General features: G+C 42.6%; 1 protein-coding gene across 1 annotated transcript; it reads right to left on the reverse strand.

Annotated features, from left to right (window-relative positions):
* Nucleotides 1-12,272: 12,272 nt before the first annotated feature.
* Nucleotides 12,273-19,566, reverse strand: OXGR1 (oxoglutarate receptor 1). Its single transcript, XM_072760437.1, has 2 exons — nucleotides 19,534-19,566; nucleotides 12,273-14,649 (listed from the first exon to the last, which is right to left on the reverse strand). The coding sequence occupies exon 2, from the start codon at nucleotides 14,575-14,577 to the stop codon at nucleotides 13,564-13,566; it is 1,014 nt and encodes a 337-aa protein (XP_072616538.1). The 5' UTR covers nucleotides 14,578-14,649; nucleotides 19,534-19,566; the 3' UTR covers nucleotides 12,273-13,563.
* Nucleotides 19,567-20,985: the final 1,419 nt, after the last annotated feature.

Genomic DNA, 20,985 nt, shown 5'->3' on the forward strand with positions numbered 1-20,985 from the left:
ACATTTATTGTGATTACTGACATATTTGTATTTATTTTTCCACCTTATTTTATTAGCTTCTGTTTGTCCTACGGTTTCTGTTTCTTTTTCCCCTTTCTTGACTTCATTTGAATAAATTGTTATTAATTAATTAATTAATGGCTTGTTGACTATCTTTTATAGCTTCCAGGTGAAAAGAATTGGATTTATCATAATCCTTGGTTTATGATAGATTTTCATCACTGTTTTTTTTTTTTTTTTGACAGTTAGGGAGGGGCAGATGGAGGGAGAGAATCTTAAGCAGTCTCCACACCCAGTGGAGCCCAATATGGGGCTCAACACAGGGCTTGATCTCATAACCCTGAGATCATGACCTGAGCCAAAATCAAGAGTTGGACACTTACCCACTGAGCCACCCAGGGGCCCCTTCATCACTATTCTATGCAAAACCTTCCTTTGTATGATCTATTTGTTTGCTTGTTAAGCAATACAAAAAACACTTGTGACCTAATTGCATGACTGCTTTTACTTTTCCCACATTCTCTTTTCCACGTCCTTTCAGAAAATCTGCTCTTGTATATGTCGGGCTTCTCAGTCTTCCCTCCAGATTTCTTTTTTTTTTTTTAAGATTTTATTTATTTATTCATGAGAGAGAGAGAGAGAGAGAGAGAGAGAGGGGCAGAGGGAGGAGCAGGCTCCATGCAGGGAGCCCGATGCAGGACCCAATCCCCGGTCTCTAGGATCAGGCCCTGGGGCCGAAAGAGGCACTAAACCGCTGAGCCACCAGGGCTGCCCCCCTCCAGATTTCTTTCTTACTTTTTATTTTCTTGTTTCTTTGGGTTGCATTCCAGATGGGGTTTTTTCTTTCTTTTTTCACTTCCAATTTGTTAATTCTCCTTTTGCTGTGTCCAATGTCCGCTTTTACCAATCCATTGATATTGTTTTTTCAACTTATAGTTATCATTTCTAGAAGTCTGTTTCTCTAAATTTGCTTATTTTATAGTCTTATTTTCAACACTCTTCTCAAAGTTTTCTTAAGTTCTTAAACAAAACACACATTCTATTTTACAACTCAGGCCTGATATTTCTCACATAGGAAACCTTTGGCAACCTGATTCTTTTGTCCACTAACTGATGTATTTCACTCATTGTGCCTTTTTGTTGACACATCTTGTGATTTCTTTTTAAATGTATTTCTCATTTTCCTTGAAAAGTTTACCACAAGGAATTCTTGAAGACCTAGGTTGAAGCTGTGTCCCCTCAGAGAGGTTTCCCATATGCTCTGCCAGTTGCCTGTGGTACTCCCCATCTGGAAATCACTTTAAATGCAATTCTCCACTTGAACTTCAATTTTAACGTCCAGATAACAACAAATTTACATGAGGGCTTGATGCTGACTCTGATTTCTCAGGGGCAGACTTGTTTTCCTTCTATCCAGTGTCAAAATAAATGCAGGCTATTTCACATGCTGCTCCCTTCTGCTTTGTAACCTTATTTATCATTCTTACTAACATGGAGAGTAGAGCCCATTAATATGCAGAGTTTTGCAAGATCTCCTATTGGAATGCCTACTTTTTTGAGCTTCCTACATTATGTCCTATCTCTTACAGTTAGGATGACCATGTATCATTTAAGACACATTTAAGAATAAGAGTGGGTGCTCTTAATAATTAGACCAAGGCAACAGATATTAACTAATGCTGTCTTGGGTGAACCAGGATGTATGATCACCCTACTCATTTCAACACAGATACCAAAACTTAGGCTCAAAACACCAGATACTACTTGGAAAATTGCTGCTTTTGCTGCTTCCTGACTTCTAGTTTCCCATCTGTATATGTATTTTTACCTTTTGTAGATTCTTTACTTTCCTACCAGGTCAGTGAGCAGTTTTACAGGTGTTTATGAAAATATTTTATTTAGCCATTTTTGCTGTCTCCAACTGGAGGGTCATGCAGCAGATTTAATTTAGCATGTAATCAGTAACAACAGTCTTCTTCCTTATCTTCAAAGGCAATGCAGAGACTCAGTTTAAGCATGAATTTTCCATACCAGAAACTGGTAAGAATTGGGATTATAAGCAGGTATTTCTTAGTCTAAGAGGGGCTCATTTTTGTTGTTCCATATGTCATACCTTCTAGCACATTGCTAGGAGCTGGAAACACACGTAAATGTGACTATGTGGGACAACTGGGTGGCTCAGTGGTTGAGTGCCTGCCCCTGGCTGAGGGCGTGATCCGCGGTCTGAGAATGGAGTCCCACATCAGGCTCCCTGCCTGGAGCCTGCTTCTCCCTCTGCCTATGTCTCTGCCTTTCTCTCTCTGTGTCTTTCATGAACAAATAAATAAAATCTTTAAAAAAATAAATGTGACTATGTATTGGAGGCATTAAAATCTCTCTGTGGACCAAAAGGACAGAGGGGAGTGGAAGACTGGTAATCCAAATCCTGTGTAATAAAGTGCTCAAAATGCTTCATGAAAAGGAAAGAGAAGTTGTAGGCTGGAGATCCTAGGCTTAGGTAGTTGGAGAGAGGTTCTCAAAGGGTAAACTTTAGGGTGCCTAGATGGCATAGCCAGTTGAGTGCCCAGCTCTTGGTTTTAGCTCACACCATGATCTCGGGGTCCTGGGATTCAGCCCAGCATGGATATTGTGCTCAGGACAAAGTATCCTTGAGATTCACTCTCCATCTCCCTCTGTCCCTCTTACTTGTGCGCTCTCTCTCTCTCAAATAAATAAATGAATAAATCTTTTAAAAATGCTGAGCTTCAGCAATACCTTTGTGAATGGTTGAGATTTGAATAGGGCCTTAATATTGGCCTTGCTTTAATCCCTTAATATGAATAACATCTAGATTTAGACAGGGAAACAGCATTATTATTTAAACTTTTAAATGGACTATGTGAATCAGAAAATGTTTTGCAAGAAGAAAGTAGTTTGTTATTTGATACAGAGAGCATCACTTGTGGTGCATATGTAGATTTTTTTGGCTTTCATGGTATAACATTCATATATTTGTAATGGTGCCTCTGATAATGGGATAATACTAAGTTCTTAATACCAAATACTGTGGTATTGTTCATCTCCTAGGTGGATTTAAACAGATAAATGGGGCATTTAAGCATGGACAATTAGTACCCTAAGATATTTCTGTGGATTTGCCACTTAGAACACCCTTTAGAGTTATTGGTGAGAGAGATTTAGATAATTATATATATATTCCTGAGATAATTCCTTTGGATTGAGCTCTTCAGAACATAACTAGAATAATGATAAACTATGATGCAAAATGAACTGGATAAACATTTCACTGAGATTTAAGGTAAATGCAGCATAGCGTAAATAATCAACCTAAAATGTACATGTGAATAATGCAGCTAGTTTGCAAGATTACACGATCTTTAAAAGTAGACTTGCTTACCACTAAGGTTTCTGTCTCCAGAGGGTAGCACAATACTTTGCACATGGTATAGAGGTTTAGAAGATGTTGGTGTGAGTTAACCTGAATAGAGTTAAAAATGATATTGAGTCCTAAAATGCATGCCTCTGTTCTAGAAATCCGTGTACTCAATGAGCAACACTATTAATAAAAAATAAAGAAGATTTTATGCATCTGTTTGATTTTTTAAATGTTTGTAGAAAGTATTGTGATTAATCCAAAAAAACTACATCATTTAGAAACATTAAGGTAGTGTTAGTGAGCATTTCTAGAAAGAAAAACAATGTGTTCAGGCTATGAGCATGTTTTCAAATCCCAGAAAACAAATTATATGCTATTATGTAATCACATAACATATACTCTTCTATGATTTCATACCTAATCATAGAGGCAAAATAAGAATAAGGAAATAGGGCAATTTGAAGAAACTCCATGGTTTAGGTGCCCTTAGGAAACTTTTTAGGAAAACCTCTGAAATGAACACAAAATTACAAAAAAATCAGAGAATGCTTCACCTGCACTGAAATCAGGCATTTACTCTGGCATCCTGCTACCAGTCTCTGAGATTTTCTTTCAGTTATCACACAGAATAAATTGAAAGAAGATGCCAAGAGAACTCTCAACTCCCCAGTGCAAAGTCCCTACCAAGTCATGGGCAGTTAGTGAAAGGTGAGGGGCATGATCCTGCTAATCTCCCCCAGTTCAGTGTTCAGGAGCTCTCTGTTGTTCTTTCAATGGTCATCCCTTTAGAGCCTCCTGGTCTGTCTCCAAGGTGTCTCTGAGAGGATTAATTTATAAGTTTTTTTGAAATTTTCTTATGCTCCCTAGCGTATTTCTGTTTCCCTGCACACATTTTCCCCTTTTGTTCCTTTTGGGGTCTCCAATTCTATGATGGGCTTTCATCACTTGCCTTGTTATTTGTGGTTGTCCACTGGTTCTGAAGAGTGAGGCACAAAGAAAGGGGGTTGACAAGTGGGTCAACCAGGAGGCAGCCCTGTGAGTGAGTGGGCTGAGCTGTTCCCCAGTGATTAGGATCTAGAATTTTCTCTCCTCTTATTAAGTCAGGAGGGTGTAGTGGTTCTGCAGTAGCTCTGAAGTCAGATTCCCTGGGTGCATGAAGAAAGCAGTGAAAACAGAGCCCACCACATGACTAGTGCTATTAAGTTATATTGATTCTTGCCATATTTTAATTTCCGTGGAGAAGAACGCACCAATATTCTGCTAGGAAATGCAAACATGAGTTACCAGTGGTATCAGAGCACATGTTTCTATCAGATATTTAGGATCTTGCTTTTCTGTTGCCTTCAGTTGTATCCATTGCCCCCAAGAATCTTCCTGGTTCAGCCTCCCTGAAATGAAAAGCTTTGCATTCTGGTGTGGAAAACGGACAGTCACTGGTTTGCATCGGAGAAAGGAGAGTATCCAGATATGCCATCATTTCTTACTCAGGCTTTAATTTTTTTTTTTTTTTTATTTATGATAGTCGCACAGAGAGAGAGAGAGAGAGAGGCAGAGACACAGGCAGAGGGAGAAGCAGGCTCCATGCACCAGGAACCTGACATGGGATTTGATCCCGGGTCTCCAGGACCGGGCCCTGGGCCAAAGGCAGGTGCTAAACTGCTGCGCCACCCAGGGATCCCCTTACAGGGTTTAAATTAAACTTCTTGGGATGGCTTGGTGGCTCAGAGGTTGAGCGTGTGCCTTTGGCTCAGGGCATGATCCTGGAGTCCCAGAATCGAGTCCCACATCGAGCTCCCTGCATGGAGCTTGCTTCTCCCTCTGCCTGTGTCTCTGCCTCTCTCTCTCTCTCTCTCTTTCTGTGTCTCTTGTGAATAAATAAATAAAATCTTGTTAAAAAAATTAAATAGAATAAAAATAAATTAAACTTCTTGCCACCAGCCCCACTTACAACCCTCTCTGAGAAGTAGCTGGTAGTCCTAATGATGCCTGAGCATTTTGTAGTTAAGCAGATTACATTAGCCTGCCTCTGGATTCTCTGAGGGACCAGCTTTGTTTTCATTTGGCTTCACCATTCAGCCACAGGCTTTCAGTTTCTAAACTTTCCAATATCTTTATAGTTATGTTTCTGTTGTTAATTTTAGTGTTATTTTAGGGGAGGAGATTAGCGTTTCTACCTCCATGTTTATTTTTTTATTCTTTTATTTCTTTTTAGATTTTTAAATTTATTCAAGAGAGACACATAGAGAGGCAGAGACATAGGTAGAGGGAGAAGTAGGCTCCCCACAGGGAGCCCAATGTGGGACTCAATCCCAGGACCCTGGGATCATCCCCTGAGCCAAAGGAAGATGCTCAACCACTGAGCCACCCAGGTGCCCCCACCTCCATGTTTAAATTAAAATCTCCCACATTTCAGAAGAGTGAATAGTGGAAAGCATTGGAGAGGCAGGAAGACATCCTACAAGGGCACTGCTCCCTCATCTAGCATAGGTTAAAGTGGAACAGAAGGGACCAGCTCTCCCACTGTTAGCAACAATAGGACTGGACAAAACATGATCCAATGTGGTCAGACTGGGATCATTGATAAAGCAATACTGTGAGCCCCACAGTCACCCCAACTCTCTGTCCATGTGTTAATTTCTGAACTATGCTGCAGAGATCTGAAGTCTAAGCAGAGGACAGCAGTCCAATGGTCCCATTGAGCTAAGAAGGTAGAGGCCAGAGCTTGGCTTTGCTGAAGCATCTGAAATATTTGGAGCAGAGCACCAGGGGTGACAAAATCATGGGGAGTGTAGGGGGAGAAATATATGGAGATTCCCTGTGATTCTTGGGTCTGTATTTGCAAGGAGAGACCATTTGAGATCACCAGCAAGAGGCTATTACGGCATCAGAGAAACGAGTGTTCAAGCAGTTCTAGGGGACATTGCCATTCTGGCCCAGCCAGGAAAGAAAAAGTCTCACCAACTAATAACTAATTTCGCTGAGACAGCAGGAAATCATATCTTATTAGTGAAGACCATGCCCCAGAGTAAGTTTTATTTTAAATATGCTTTGGGGAAAAAAAAAAAAAGCCTAAAGCCAAGTCTTGTCAAGACCAGAGGAGAAACAGAATTTGGTATTTGGATCCAGCTATATTAGAAGGGTATGGAAAACATCTCGGTTTTTTTTTTTTTTGTTTTGTTTTTTTGTTTTTTGTTTTTTGTTTTTTACAAATCTGTTATTTAAAAAATTGGAAAATCAGGTCAACACAATTTTAAAGTGATTAGCAAGTAATTGATGTGTCTACCAGAGAAAAGCCAACAATCTTCAGAGGACAATAATAGAAACTAGAGTCTCTACAATGATGTATTCGCAATATCCTATATTCAGTTAAAAAAAGATTAGACATGCAAAACAGAATAATGTATCTCTCAGCCAAGAAAAAAATTTTTAAAGGGAATTAGAAACTAGCCTTGGGACACCTGGGTGGCTCAATCAGTTAAGCTTCCGACTCTTCATTTCAGCTCAGGTCCTGATCTTGGGTTGTGAGATTGAGCCCCAAGTTGGGCTCCATGCTCAGCAGGGAGTCTGCTTGTCCCTCTCCCTCTGCTCCTTACCACACTTATGCATGCTCTTGCTCTCTCTCACTTACTCTCTTAAATAAATAACTAAAAATCTTAAGAAAGAAAGAAACCAACCAATCAACCAACCTCAGGGTCACTTTACATTGTTACTATTGTGATGTTAGTCAATTGATCTTAAAAAAACAATACTGGTCAGATGCCCAAAAGCCTTCCAAACCATGTCCTTGTCCTAATCCCAGGAACCTATAAATATACTACATTATACAGAAAAGGGGACTTGGAGGATGTGATTCAGTTATGGATTTTGAGATTTTTATGGATTTTGAGGAGATCATTCTGAGTTATCTGGGTGGGCCCAGTGTAATTGCAAGAGTTATAAGAAAAGGGAAAGCAGGAAATCAGAGTCAGACAGGGGAGATTTTTTAGCTAGAAGCACAAGTCAGAGAGATTGGAAGCTGTGCTGCTGGCTTTGAAGATGGAAGGAGGGGCCATGAGCCAAGGAACAAGGTGGCGGGTGTCCAGAAGCTGGGAAATGCAAGGAAATGGCTTCCCATCTAGAGCCTCCAGAAGTAAGGCTAGGACTGTCAGCTCCTTGAAGTTAGTCCAGTGAAGCTGATTTTGGACTTCTGACCTCCAAAAGAGAGTAAATTTATGTTGTTTTAAGTCACTAAATTTGTCGTAATATGTCACAGCATCCAGAGGAAAGTAATACAAACCAGATGCTAGATTGAACAGACGAGGATGTTAAAGGAGTGTTTAAATATGTTTAAAGAGCTAAAGAAGAATGACTTATTTAGTGAATGAAGAAATTTCAGAAGAGAAGTGGAATTAAAAAGAAATTTTACAATTGAAAAGTAAAGTGACTGAAATAAAAACCTCTCAGGGGAGCGCCTTTGATTCCTACAAAAGCAATTTGTGTCATTCAGGCAAAGATTAATGGATGTGCAAGGAGACAGGATTACACGACCAATGAACATGAGTAAAATGGTGAGCAAAAGAAGCAGAGCCAATGGCTATATGATATTGGAGTCAATAAGCATGGACTTTAAAATAACTGATTGTTCAGTTCTAGAAAGCACAGTGAAAGGGACAAAATAGATCAAAAGACCAAAAAAACAAAAACAAAAACCCAAAAACAAAAAAACAAAACCCTCACGGAAGCAGTAGACTAAAGAGAACCAAAAGTACACTGCATAAATTAAAAAAATACAAAATCTGAAATTAGGAATTCAATGCATGGGTTTCATAGCAGATTGTATACAGTACAAGCCAGGATTAATGAAAGATAAATAGATAATATTCAGACTGAAGCATGGAAAGGGAAATAGAATCAAAAGAAAACAGATCAATGTGCATAAAAATATATTTTCTTCCTAGAAACTCAATAACGGAAAGGGCTCTCACCCATCAGGGATTTTTGCATTGGGGCCTTGTATCATTTGATATCACCTGGACTCACCGTGGAACATCAGGTGGACTATATCCAAGGGCCTTGCTAGGTAGAATTTAAGAATAAAATTAGAACAGAAAGTTAAGGTTTACCTTCAAGTGCTACATGGCCTTGTAGTTATTAACGTCTGTTCTACCTCCTTTCAGAGCCTTCTAGGGGAAAGTTAAAGTGCCCTGCTCTGGTCCAAGAGGACACACAGAGGCACCCAGGTAGGTCTGTAGAAGCGAGGCAGCAGTAAGGCAAGCTCCTTCCCCAAGGGTGCAGCTCTAACCCTGTACCTCATACACATGCCTGTGAGCCTTGAAGCGATAAAGAAAAATGTGGCCCATCTAGTAAGGCTCCCTCTCCTGGAGGGAGCCCTGGAGGGGCAGCTTACTGATGTCTTTTATCCCTTACTTGTCTCTTCCCAAAGGAGGAGGAGGAGCTAAGTCTGATCAGTGGGTCAAGGTTCAAAGTGAATTGGTCAACCACAGTGTATGGGTTAAAGATCTTTTTTATATATTTTATTTATTTATTTATTTATTCATGAGAGACACACACAGAGAGAGAGACACACACACAGAGAGAGAGAGAGAGAGAGAGAGAGAGACAGAGACAGAGACACATGCAGAGGGAGAAGCAGGCTCCATGCAGGGAGCCCGAAGTGGCACTCGATCCCGGATCTCCAGGATCAGGCCCTGGGCTGAAGGCGGCGCTAAACCGCTTAAGCCAACTGGGCTGACCCTCCTTTTTTAAAAAAAAAAAAAAAAATTATTTATTTATTCATGAGACACACACACACACACAGAGGTTAAAGATCTTTACAGAGAAGCTATAATGAACAAAAGCAGAAGAGTGTGAGAGTTGTAAAAAGTCATCATTGTGAAAGCCCTAGTGGGTCCAGACAAGGATAAGCAATGAGTGATAAATTACAAAGTGCAAAGGAGGCTGGAGGTCTCTAGGGTACGAGCATGAGGCTGATGCATCCTGAAACTCCTGCTCAATCGTTAAATGGACAGTGCCCCTTCTGAGGTGGAGAACTGTTCCAGTGGTGAGAAAACAGAAGGAATGAGAGGAGGGAGGGAAGGAAGGAGGAAGGCAAAAGAGAGAGAGGGAGGGGCCCCTGGGTGGTTTGCTCGTTGAGCATCTGCATTTGGCTCAGGGCATGATTCCGGGATCCAGGATCCAGTCCCACATCGGACTCCCTGCATGGAGCCTGCTTCTCCCTCTGCCTGTGTCTCTGCCTCTCTCTCTCTCTCTCTCTCTCTCTCTCGTTCTCTCTCTCTCTGTGTGTGTGTGTCTCTCATGAATAAATAAATAAAATCTTAAAAAAGAGAGAGAGCAAGGGAGGAGGGGGGGAGAGAAGGTGGGAGAAAAGAATCTGCCTCTAATCTAAACTCCAATTTACACCAAGCACAGGGCATGGAGGGACATGACGAACAGCAAAATGGAATTAAGACAGCCAAATTCACAAAGAGGAAAACTTCACAGGACAAATGACTCAATTTCTTCAGAAAATAGATGACAACAAATAAAGGAAAGGAAATCTAATAGATTAACAGAAATTTAATAGACCTCTCAACCCCATGTGATACATGGGCCTTGTTTGGACCCTGATTTGAAAAAAAAAAAAAAAAAAGTAAAAAGACATGTTTGAGGTAACCAAGAAAGAAAATAAGTTTTCGATACTAGATAATATTGAGGAATAATTTTTAAAAGATCTATTTATTTATTCATGAGAGACACAGAAAGAGAGAGAGGCAGAGACACAGGCAGAGAGAGAAGCAGGCTCCCTGTGGGAAGCTCGATGTGGGACTCCATCCTAGGACCCCAGGATCATGACCTGAGCCGAAGGCACATGTTCAACCGCTGAGCCACCCAGGCGTCCCTTGAGGAATCACTTTTTATTTTGTTTTGGTTTTCCATTTTTTGAAAGAGATAGATGTTGAAGCATTTATAGGTAAATCCATTATGTTTTCTACAATTTGCTTTTAAATACTCTAGCACAAAAGTGTGGAAAAGGATAGGCGAAACAAGAATAGGATGTTGATCACTGGTGAAATTCTGAAGTCAGGGATACGTGGGGTCATTTTGCTACTTTCTCTATCTAATTCTTTGACCATTTATTTATTTACTATTTATTTATTATCTTTTTAAAGAGATTTTGTTTCTTCATGAGAGAGAGAGAGGCAGAGACATAGGCAGAGGGAGAAGCAGACTCCCTGCGGGGAGCCTAGTGTGGGACTCGATCCCGGGACCCTGGGATCATGACCTGAGGCGAAGGCAGATGCTCAACCACTGAACCACCAGGGCACCCCTCTTTGACCATTTAGTTTTCCATGATATCCAGTTAAAAACAAAGTGGAGGGCCTACTGTGTTTCCAAAATTTGGAACAGGGTTTTCTGGATTCCCTGCCTTCAAGTGAAATGGGCCTAACTTGAACATGGCTTCCTTACGTGGGGAACAGTCTGAGCAGCTCCCGCTCTGGCAGATATTCCAGACTCTGCTCTTTTGTCCTTATACTTTCTTGGCCTACAAGTATGAGGCAAGGTCATCTGGGTCCCATTCTAGTCTCGAAAGTATCATCAATCTCTTTTTTTGGCTTTGGTTCCAAACACAATTAGCCCAGAACTCTTTACTTTGGAAAATAAAACTGACCCTTTGAATCCAATTTAGCTTGGATCTTTGTGATTATATTCTATCAGCAGAACCCTGGAGGGCAGACAGTCTTCTGCACCTGACCCATAACTGCAGGGAGCAGGCCAGATAAGAGAAGGACAATACAGTCAAATAAGGGAAGGTATTCTGAGGATAAAGGAAAATTATGCATGTTCTCAAACTAAGGTATTAGAAATGTTAATAAGTTGAGAAAGTGGGATTAAATGTCAGAGCAAGGTCCCTAAGAGAGCAGAATAAGGACCAAAGACACAGTGGAAGAATTAGTATCAGAATGGGAAATGATAAAAAAAAAAAAAAAAAAGAAAGGGAAATGATTTATTGTTCTGTACATTGGTGGGAAGAAAGAAAAGGAAAAAAGATTCTATAGGAACAAGTTGAGATAGACCTAAGGGAAGTGGAGGTAGCTTTTTTTCTGGTGGGCAAAATCTTTGAAATAAGGAAAGATAAAGACAGAGGGAGAGGAAAGGGTTTTGCGTCCAGGGCTAGAATAACAATAGCTATGGTATAGGGACGGCTGGGTGGGCTCAGGGCTCAGTGGTTTAGCATCTGCCTTTGCCTTAGTGTGTGATCCCAGGGTCTCGGGATCGAGTCCTGCATTGAACTCTCTGCAGGGAGCCTGCTTCTCCCTCTGTCTATGTCTCTGTCTCTCTCTGTGTGTCTCTCAGGAATAACTAAATAAGTAACCTTAAAAAAATAGCTGCAGTATGAAGGCTAACCTGGCCACACATTTGTGAGGGTCCCAGAGCTGGTCTGGGCATTTGGGAGACAGGAGAGGACAGCTACACAACCTCCAGGTTTCCAGTGGACCTCTGGAGGCTGCTCCATGCTGTGTGGCCAGCGTGTGTGAGCAAGTCAAGCCCTCCAGTCAAAGGGTTCATTCCTCACGCTATAGAAAGGCACCAGAAGGTGGATGGTGGAGACAGTGTCATCATCCAGAAACGCCCATATGCGGAGCCATTGGTTTTCATCTTTCTTCCCCCTGCATGCCTGGCACAGGCTCCTAGAAATGTCCTCACTCAGGTCTAAGTCAGATTTAATGTTCTAGAAGCACCTGAAACTCATAAAGCCTTCCTACGGTACTCCTTCTTCTGTTTGAACCATCTATTCCAGCCTTATTCTAAAACTGACTCTTAAATTTTTTTTTCTCCCTAAACACAGAGAACATAAGCTTCCTGTAAATATGATGGTGGTAAAGCTGCGTTTTCACAGAAAAATATTACCAGCTTATTCAGTGATTCTAAATTAGTTTATTAATTGTATCAACACATTTACTAAGGTTTTAAATATCCAGACTAGGCATTTTCTCAAATATTTACACTTAGGGATAATTAAGCACACACATAACTCAAAAATAGCTCTAGCTGTTACAATAAATAGATAACATATTTTAAAGAGTTACAAAAAAAGAAAGGTATCTAAAGAGAATTGGTGTTTCCTGGGATGGTTTTCCACAGAAATCAAAACAATGTTAGATTTTACTTATTACCCAATATGCACAGGGTATTTAAAAGTACTTCTGTTCCCCTAAAGAGGCCCCTCCTTTCTTTCCCAGGATGTGTTGATAATCACTAATACAACTTGGTAATTTTCCTCAGTTCAGTTACAACTTTTAAAATGGTCTACAGCAATAAAGACATAATGCCCCCAAATATCTCATGGGTATGTCAGCCACCTGCATCAAGATCTTTGAATTGTCTCAAGTGTATTGTACTGGCAGGCTTGAATCTACAAAACTGATGAAAGCCTAGTGAGACACACAGTTTAATCATCTCAAAGCAAAGTTTTGAGGAAAAAAAGTCCTAAAGATATGAAATGAAAACAAACAGAATACTGGAAAAGAGACAAGTACTGCCTTGGATAGTCTAAGGGTTCAATACAGACAGGCCCAATATGAAAGAACAGGAAACCAAGGGTGAGAAGAGTGGATTTCTCCAGTCTTGGCATTAAGTTAACTGGGTCAAGTGTGTGAACTTTCAATTTTTATAAAAGTACTAAAACTAGTAGTTTTCTTTTTTGAAGATTTTATTTATTCATTTGAGAGAGACAGAAAGGAAGAGAGAGTACAAGTGGGGGGAGAGGCAGAGGAAGAGAGAGCAGCAGACTCCTCCCTGAGCATAGAGTCCCATGCAGGGCTCAATCCCAGGACCCTGAGATGATGACCTGAGCCGAAGGAAGAGGCTTAACGGACTGAGCCACCCACATGCCCCAAAACTAGTAGTTTTATTTCAATATAGTAAGTTGGTGAGACTAGATGTTTTTCAAGATGTCCCTGAGTTCCAATAGTTTTGATTCTACATGTGAATCTTCTACTGATAAGCGCATGTCCCATTCTTATATTGACTCTAGGGAAGATCTCAATAAACAGGTTGCCAAGAACTCCTGGTAGCCCAGTCCTAGCTTTGGCACATAGTTACCTGGACATACAATATTTACTGAGAGTCACTGAGAGAGTTATTCTGGACTTCTTAGAAGTTAAATTCTCAGCAGGCCTTCTTCATGGTTAACTAGCTGAAGTATGTCAAGGGTTGTTTGAGTAACTGATTTTTTTTGCTTGCTCTAGATCCCCACTTGCTTTACATCTCACCATCGAGCAGATGGCCTGCTGAAAATTGTCACTGACCACCACGTACAGTAGCAGGTTACCAAAGGTGTTCAGGGCAGCCAAGGGTCTAGAAACAATGTAAGCTTCGTGGATCTGATTCTCAATGGAGCAGCTGATTGAAAGCAGGCGAGATTCGATCCGGATGACCCTCAAGATGTGGAAGGGTAAAAAGCATATATAAAACACGAGGAGGAGCAGAATGGTTAGCCTTCTAGCTTTCTGCTTAAGGCAGCTGTGATTGTGAGGTCCTTGGGTTAGGGTGTAGATGATCATCGTATAGCAAAGTGTCACTATCACCAGGGGAAGGCAGAAAGTAGTTGCTGTCAAAATTAGATTGTACCATTTGATGGTGGTGAGGTCATCCGAACTAGTGAGGTCAAGGCAGGCAGATCTGTTGGTCCCGGTGGTGGATGTGATCAGGAAGGTCATGGGAATGACAGCCACCAGTGAAATGATCCACACCACAGCACAGGCCACCACGGCCCATCGAGTTTTGTGAATGGAAAAGCAGCTCATTGGGTGAATGATCACAAAATACCGGAAGATGCTAAAGCAGGTTAGGAAGAGGATGCTGCTGTACAGGTTGAAATGGAAGCCGAAGCGGATAAACTTGCACATGAAATCCCCAAAGACCCAGTTTTCACCGCTGGCGTAGTAGTGAATCAGGAAAGGGAAGCTGGTCAGGTACAGCAGGTCTGTGCAGGCCAGGTTCAGCATAATGACCGTGCTGCCTTTCCAGGGCCGCATTTTGAAAATGTAAGTGGAAATTGCTACTGCATTCCCTGGAAAGCCCACCAGGAAGATGATGCTATAAATAACAGGGAGGTAGTGCCTCTTGAGTGGGATTTTTTCATCAGTGCAATTTCCGAACGGTGCTGCATAATCGGAGAAGTCAGAAGCATTTGCAGAATTGTCTAGTGGCTCATTCATGGCTGTCTCCTTTCATCTTGCAGGAAAACAAGAGTTCGGTTTGGCAATTCAAATCGACTTTGAAATAACTCGCTGATAAAGGAAAATAGAAAACATTAATGATGGGGTAATGAAAACAATGATCTTCTTTTAAATGAAAATTGCTCTAAGATCCTAAATTTGCCACTTCTTTCTCTTTAATCTCAAAGAGACCCTGTGGAGAAGAGATTGAATTTCTAAGAAAACTATTGTGAGGCAAGACATCTAGTAATAATATAAAAGTTAAATTACCACCAGAACTAAAATGAAGGATTGGAAAAAACAAATGCAAATAGATGTGGAAAACCATTTGGCAAGGTTGCTGTTTGGGGAAGCCATAGGGTGTCACCGTTAGAGGCTTCACAACAAGACCCACAATTAATCAAGCGGGAGGCACTGCACCCATCGTGTTACCTCTAAACTTCACAAGATGCTGAGAAGTGTTTCTTATTATCTCTATTTTACAGAAGAAACAAAGATTGAGGGAGGTTTTGCAACCTGTCCCTGGTAAGGCATCTAGTGGCACAGCTGGGGTTCGGACCTGTGTTTGTCTGATTTAGAAGCTCTCCTCTATTCCACCTAAGCTCACTGTGCCCTTTCCAATCAGATTCCCCCAAATGTGTGATGGAACAGGATATGGGAGGGCATGATAAGACAGGATACTGGCCATTTTTTAAATGTAGATCTCATGCCTTGCCCCACCGTATGTATGGTGGATTTCATTTTCAAGTATCGGCTCTTCCAACCTATTTTACTAGCTAACACAATTTGTTCATGGGAGGGCATGTCTGTTTGCTGGGGGGAGGACGAGCAGCAGATTCACGCAGCGGTAAGAGCTTTGGGCTCTGTAGCCAGCCTGCCTGACCTCGATTCTCAGTTTCGCCGCTGAGAACTTGTGTGTCCCTAATCACATGGCTGAGCCCTCCAGGGCTGGGAGCAGTGGGATTTGAACTTCTTTCTTATTACTTATTAGTCTTTTCTAAAATTCTGTCAGTGAACTTCTGCGATGAGAAAAGCATGAAGATTATTCCAAAGAAGAATTACTGAAAATTAGCTTTTTATTTGGTTGTAAATAGATGTTGGTAAAATGCATCCACTTACACATTTATGGAGTGCCCACTGTGTATTAATTAGGCACTCTGCCAATTCCTAGAGATACAAAATGAATAACACACACAGATGTATAAGCCACTCTCACAGTCTACCAGGGGAGATGGACATGGACATAATTTTAACGAAATATAACCCTACCACATGGAGCTGTCTATATATATATATATATATATATATATATATATATAAGCAAGAAAAACACATGGTAAGCACTCAATAAATGTTGGGTAGTTGTTCATCACTAAGTCCTTTGATAGATGAATAGAACGAAGCCCCTGAGACCACAAGGAAGCGCGGGGATGGCTACCTGGTGAAGGGGGGAGGGCACTAAAGGAAGGTCATTAGGAAGGAATATTTAAGCTGAAGGTAGCGATAGGAAGGGAAAGACATTCTGGGCAAAGGGAATAGCATGTGCAAAGCCACTGAGATATATGAAGAGTTCAGAAGGCTCAGGGGAGCTCAAGTAGCTCGGCATGGCTGTTGTATTAGGGAGCAGCAGGAATGAAGCCCAGAAGAAAAAGTAGCTGATAACAAAAATAATAGCGCCTCCTGTGTACAAGGCACTACTACTCTAAGTGTCCTACGTGTATAAATCCATTCAGTCCTCATGGTCACCTGGCAAAGTAGTTCTGTGATCACGCCCATTTTACAGAGGAAATTGAGGCAGTAAGAAGTGGTGACTTGCTCAAGGTCACCCTGCTGGTTGGGAGTGAACCAAGACAGACTAGGGCAGTCTGTGTGCAGAGCTAGGCTGCCTCTCACAATGGATAGGCAAGAATTGAGATAAGTGCTCTAAAATCACAAGGTCGAATTTGACTGTATCCCGGAAGGGCTAAGTAAATCAAACATCATAAATTGTGTGATGCCGGGCTAAACTGTCAATGATAATGGTACTCACCTCTTTGGGTTGAGAGAGGTTAAGTGAGTAAATATATTAATGTACATTAAGTGTTTAGAAGGATGCTTGGCACATACTGTTATATCATTGTCTGCCATCATCATTACTATTACCTGGTGCCAAAATCTATAATTTCAAGCTTTCCCTCAGTGTAGTAAAGAAATATATTTCAGACTGGCCCAACTTCACTAATCTGAAACCGGTAGGAGCCTCCCCTGTTTGTTGGCCTTGAATTCACTCTTCCAGCTCCCACTCCGGATGCAGATGAGGATGCCTTTAAACATTTATGGCTTTATTCCATATGGATTGGGGAAAGACTAGCCTAGGGGTATGAAACAGGCCACCGGGCAGGCAGCCGTTAGGATCCTCCAGGGAAGAGGCCAGTGCTCGCTGGGACTGTGTATTACAGATGTAAAACAAACATTTCCCTCCTTGTCAAGTTAATTTGCTCTCCCTGGACACAATATTCCTAGCACTATGACCTACACAGTACTGGAGGTGATAGGAGTCAGGCACTGCTGACCAGCAGGGGTGCTCTGAGCCCAGGAAACTGCAGACAGCTTTTTCCTTGGCCAGGTTCTTTAAATGGGCTCATGTGCAAGTATTTAAACCTGAAAGAAAGAGGTCATGGTCAGAGAGTCCCTGAGGCAGCACTTCCAGAAATCACTTCTTAGTAAGTCCTGGTTCAAGCCCACGCTGCTTGTCTGTCAACTCTCTGAAAGCAGAAACATGGAATCACCTGGAAGCCCAAGGGCTGACACGAAGAAAGTGCTCAATATATACTTACTGGAAAAAAGAACAATGAGTGACATCAGCAAAATTTTATCTTGAGCTGAAGGATTAATGAAGTGGCAAATATTATTTTTTTAAAGTTTGCTTCTTTAACCACTTTTTAAATAAGAAGCACAATTATAATTTCTGTCACGGCCCAATAAGCCCCTGGTCATGTGATGGGCCCATTTTAAATAACAATCACATCAGGAAAAGACAGGTTGTAGGTAGAAACAACCACCTCATTGTTTTGAAAAACAACAGTTCAGATTTAATGAAGACAGAATAACCAATTGTAAGGGAGGAGAGGTTGACTAAGAAATGTAACCCCTCTTCCATAAACCTCAGCAAAAGAGTGGTTTGAGTTTACAAAATAAGGGTCAAGTTTGGAACAGCGGACAAAACTGTTCAGGATGTGAGCAAAGTAGAATGAGGCAGGTTCCAGGGTCCTGTGCAATTCCCGGCCACCACCCAGGGCGCCACATGTAAACAAAAGAATCATTTACATTCAAAGGACATTGAAGAATAATGTGATGTGTTCCCTACTTTTTGCTACAACAGTGGATCTCAATCAGAGAGAGGTTACAGACCACCTAGAATTACGGACTCTATAAATGAAAAAATAATGATCCATTACGTTTCAACGTAACCAGATATGTGTTTGAACTAAATAACACACAAGCAAAAGCAAACACCAAAGATTTGCCATATTTTATAAAGAAAAAAAAACATATCATTTTGGCTCTAATTTTTTTCTCTGAGATTGGGAAGAGACTGTGATCGCTTGAGGCTAGTTGCAGGACATCAGTGTTTTGAACACACACAGCTTGAGGACTGCTACCCTAAATGCCAACTTGCCCGTGACCCTCAGAGATGGGGATATCAGGCTTCAGCACATATAGAAGACAGGACCAGAAATAATTCTACTCAAGTGGCAGCACAGTCTACTTTATGTCACAGCACACTGTTGCCCGTGAGGTGGGAACAGTGGGATTAATGGTGAAATGCGATTTTTCCAGGGTTATCTGTTAATTTTGCCGTAAGCTCCTAATGCAACTTCCCCGACCCCACCACGTCAGAGTTCCTTTACCTCCCCACACACACCCTAGGTTTTTCTGGTGCTATTTCAAGGCTGAGTTAACATTCTTTCCTCTTCTCAAGCTGCCAGTAAACCAGGGACATATAAACTTGAAACACGGCACCTCTCACATTCCTTCAGAGTCCTTGGAAACTGCAGCTGGGGTTGCATTTGGTTATCAAGAAGAGCCGCAGAGAGACATTTCATTCACAAAGATTCATCTTCCTTTCCTGCTCTACATATCTGTAAACTAATTTGATTTCATAATAGTGAAAAACAGACCAACCCTTAACCCAGGCAAATGTGAGAGGCACATGAATGCTGTCCTCCCAGAATTTGAAGGAATCCATCCTTCTCCCTAACCCTATCCTCAGTCCCAGCTCTCAAATAAGAACAGGCCACTCAGTTACCCTAAAGACGGTCAGTACTCCTAGTGTTGATGGGACCCAAAGCTCTGATTTTAGCTATTTGATCTTTAAATAAAATCTATGGAAGCTCTCCTGGGAAAACTACATGTAGGGACACACAGAAATTTCACAAAGAATTTGGAGGTTTAGGGATAGTACTTAACTTGATCATTAAATCCCTGGCACAATAAAGCAAAGAAAGGCCTAGAGGGGAGGGGCTGTTCCTTTACTGGTCGGGGAGGGAGACTGTGGGGCAGTGTCTTTTTATGGACTTGGCTAACTCAGGAAGATGCAGTAAGAGCTAGGGAAGCATCCAGAAGCCACAATCAACCAGGTCGGAGGTGAACTCCTGCCCCAAAGCACCTACCAAGGACACCCATGCTTGGTCCTGGAAAAGGCACAAGATGGGATTGACAGGCGGGAACTTCTTGGGATGCACCTCGGGCCCTCCTGGCCTTTCGTCGTCCCTGCGGGGCTGCGGGGTACTCCTGCTGCCTCCCCGAGGAGGCGTCGGCCCCCTCCCCGCCGCCCGCCTGCCCCCCCCCGGCCGGCCGCAGAGACGTGCCCGGGGCTGCGGTCCCCAGGCTCGGGGCGCCCCGCGGCCCTCCGGGATCAGCGCAGGCGCCCGCCCCGGCTCCCTCCGCCCTCGGGCAGCTCGGACCTCCGCTCACCTGCACCTGTGCCCCGCGCGGCCGTCGGAGCGCGGCTGCGCCCCCGCGGCTGGACCCGCGAGCGAGGCCGCCCCGCCCCGGCCCGCCCCGCCCCTCCCACCCCCGCGAGCCGGGCGGCAGGTGCGCGCGCTGGGTCCCGCCCGGCAGACCGCCCACCGCAGGCTCCCTCGCCCGCTCGGGGAGGGGGGCGGGGACGGCCGCCGGCACTCCCGGGGACCCCTGGACATCCTCCACGCCGCAAGGGGAGGGGGTTTTGCAGAGCTGGGCTCTCGCCCCAGGAGGGCTGGGGTCCTCTTGTCTGGCCCCAGAGCAATCACCACCGTGGCCCGCTTGCCCGCAGTTCTCGGCCTTTTATCTAGCTTGGAAAGGAAGCAGCTCCAGTCCGACCCTCTAAATGAAAGACTTCCACTGAAGTGTCTTTCCACCGTATCCAATTACAGGCCTGTCCTCCACCACTCTGCAAAGTCGTTTAAAAATAGTTTGGAGCTGTGAGAAGAGCATTGTCTGGATGCCCAGATCTAGGTCGAAGCCCTCTTGCCATAGGACTTGGGAACAGCCTCTTGCCTTCTCTGAAACTTAGCCACTTCGTCCAAGATAACGGGGCTCTGAGCCATTGGACTCCACGGTCCCGGTCCCCTCCAGCATTAAAGACGGGTTTCCTGCATTGCCTAACGGAGAGGGGTGGAGAAAGTGCCTTCTGCACTCTGCCACGGATGAGCATAGAATGCCCATTTGCAATTCCATGTTGGTGGGCAGTAAAACAACCAGTCCATTCTGTGGGCATGCAAGCCCGGTGAAGCAAGAATGGTAAACCAGGCATTCCAGAGCCCAAGGAGAAGACTCCCCGCTAGCTGATGGTTGGGACAGCACTATAGTAGCCTTTTACATTTTATGCTTATCGTTATTATTATTTGAGTCCCGGCCTTTCCAGGGAAATACTTTGCATTAGGATAAAAATTATTCTCCAGTTTTGCTGTTTTTAATCACTTTCTCAATTCCTCATTTGGAACTATTTGACCCTGTTTTATGCCAATCCATCCACACATTTCATTCATCAGACATTTGCTGCTTGATTATTCTGTATCAGGTATTGAGGAGAAAAGGAATAAGACATGATCTCTGCCTTCTAGAAACTCATGTACACACACACACACACACACACACACAAACCAGTCAATTTAAAAAGTGATTAGTGTTGACACTGGTAAATAAGGGTGCTAGAAGGTGCATAATCCAAGTATAAGAGAAAGAGAGGTCAGGAAAAGCTTCCAAGACATTGGAATAATTTTCTATGATGAGTGGATTTCCAGGTAAAGAGGAAATGGCTGAAAGAAATTATTTAAGAACAAGTGTTAGGTGCTATAATCTTAAATGTGCAAGGGACATTTAAAAATATCCAGTTCTGGGAATATAAAATGGTGCAGCCACTATAAAAAAAAACAGTATAATGGT

This window comes from Vulpes vulpes, chromosome 6, assembly GCF_048418805.1.
Source record: "Vulpes vulpes isolate BD-2025 chromosome 6, VulVul3, whole genome shotgun sequence".
NCBI classification, from domain to species: domain Eukaryota; kingdom Metazoa; phylum Chordata; class Mammalia; order Carnivora; family Canidae; genus Vulpes; species Vulpes vulpes.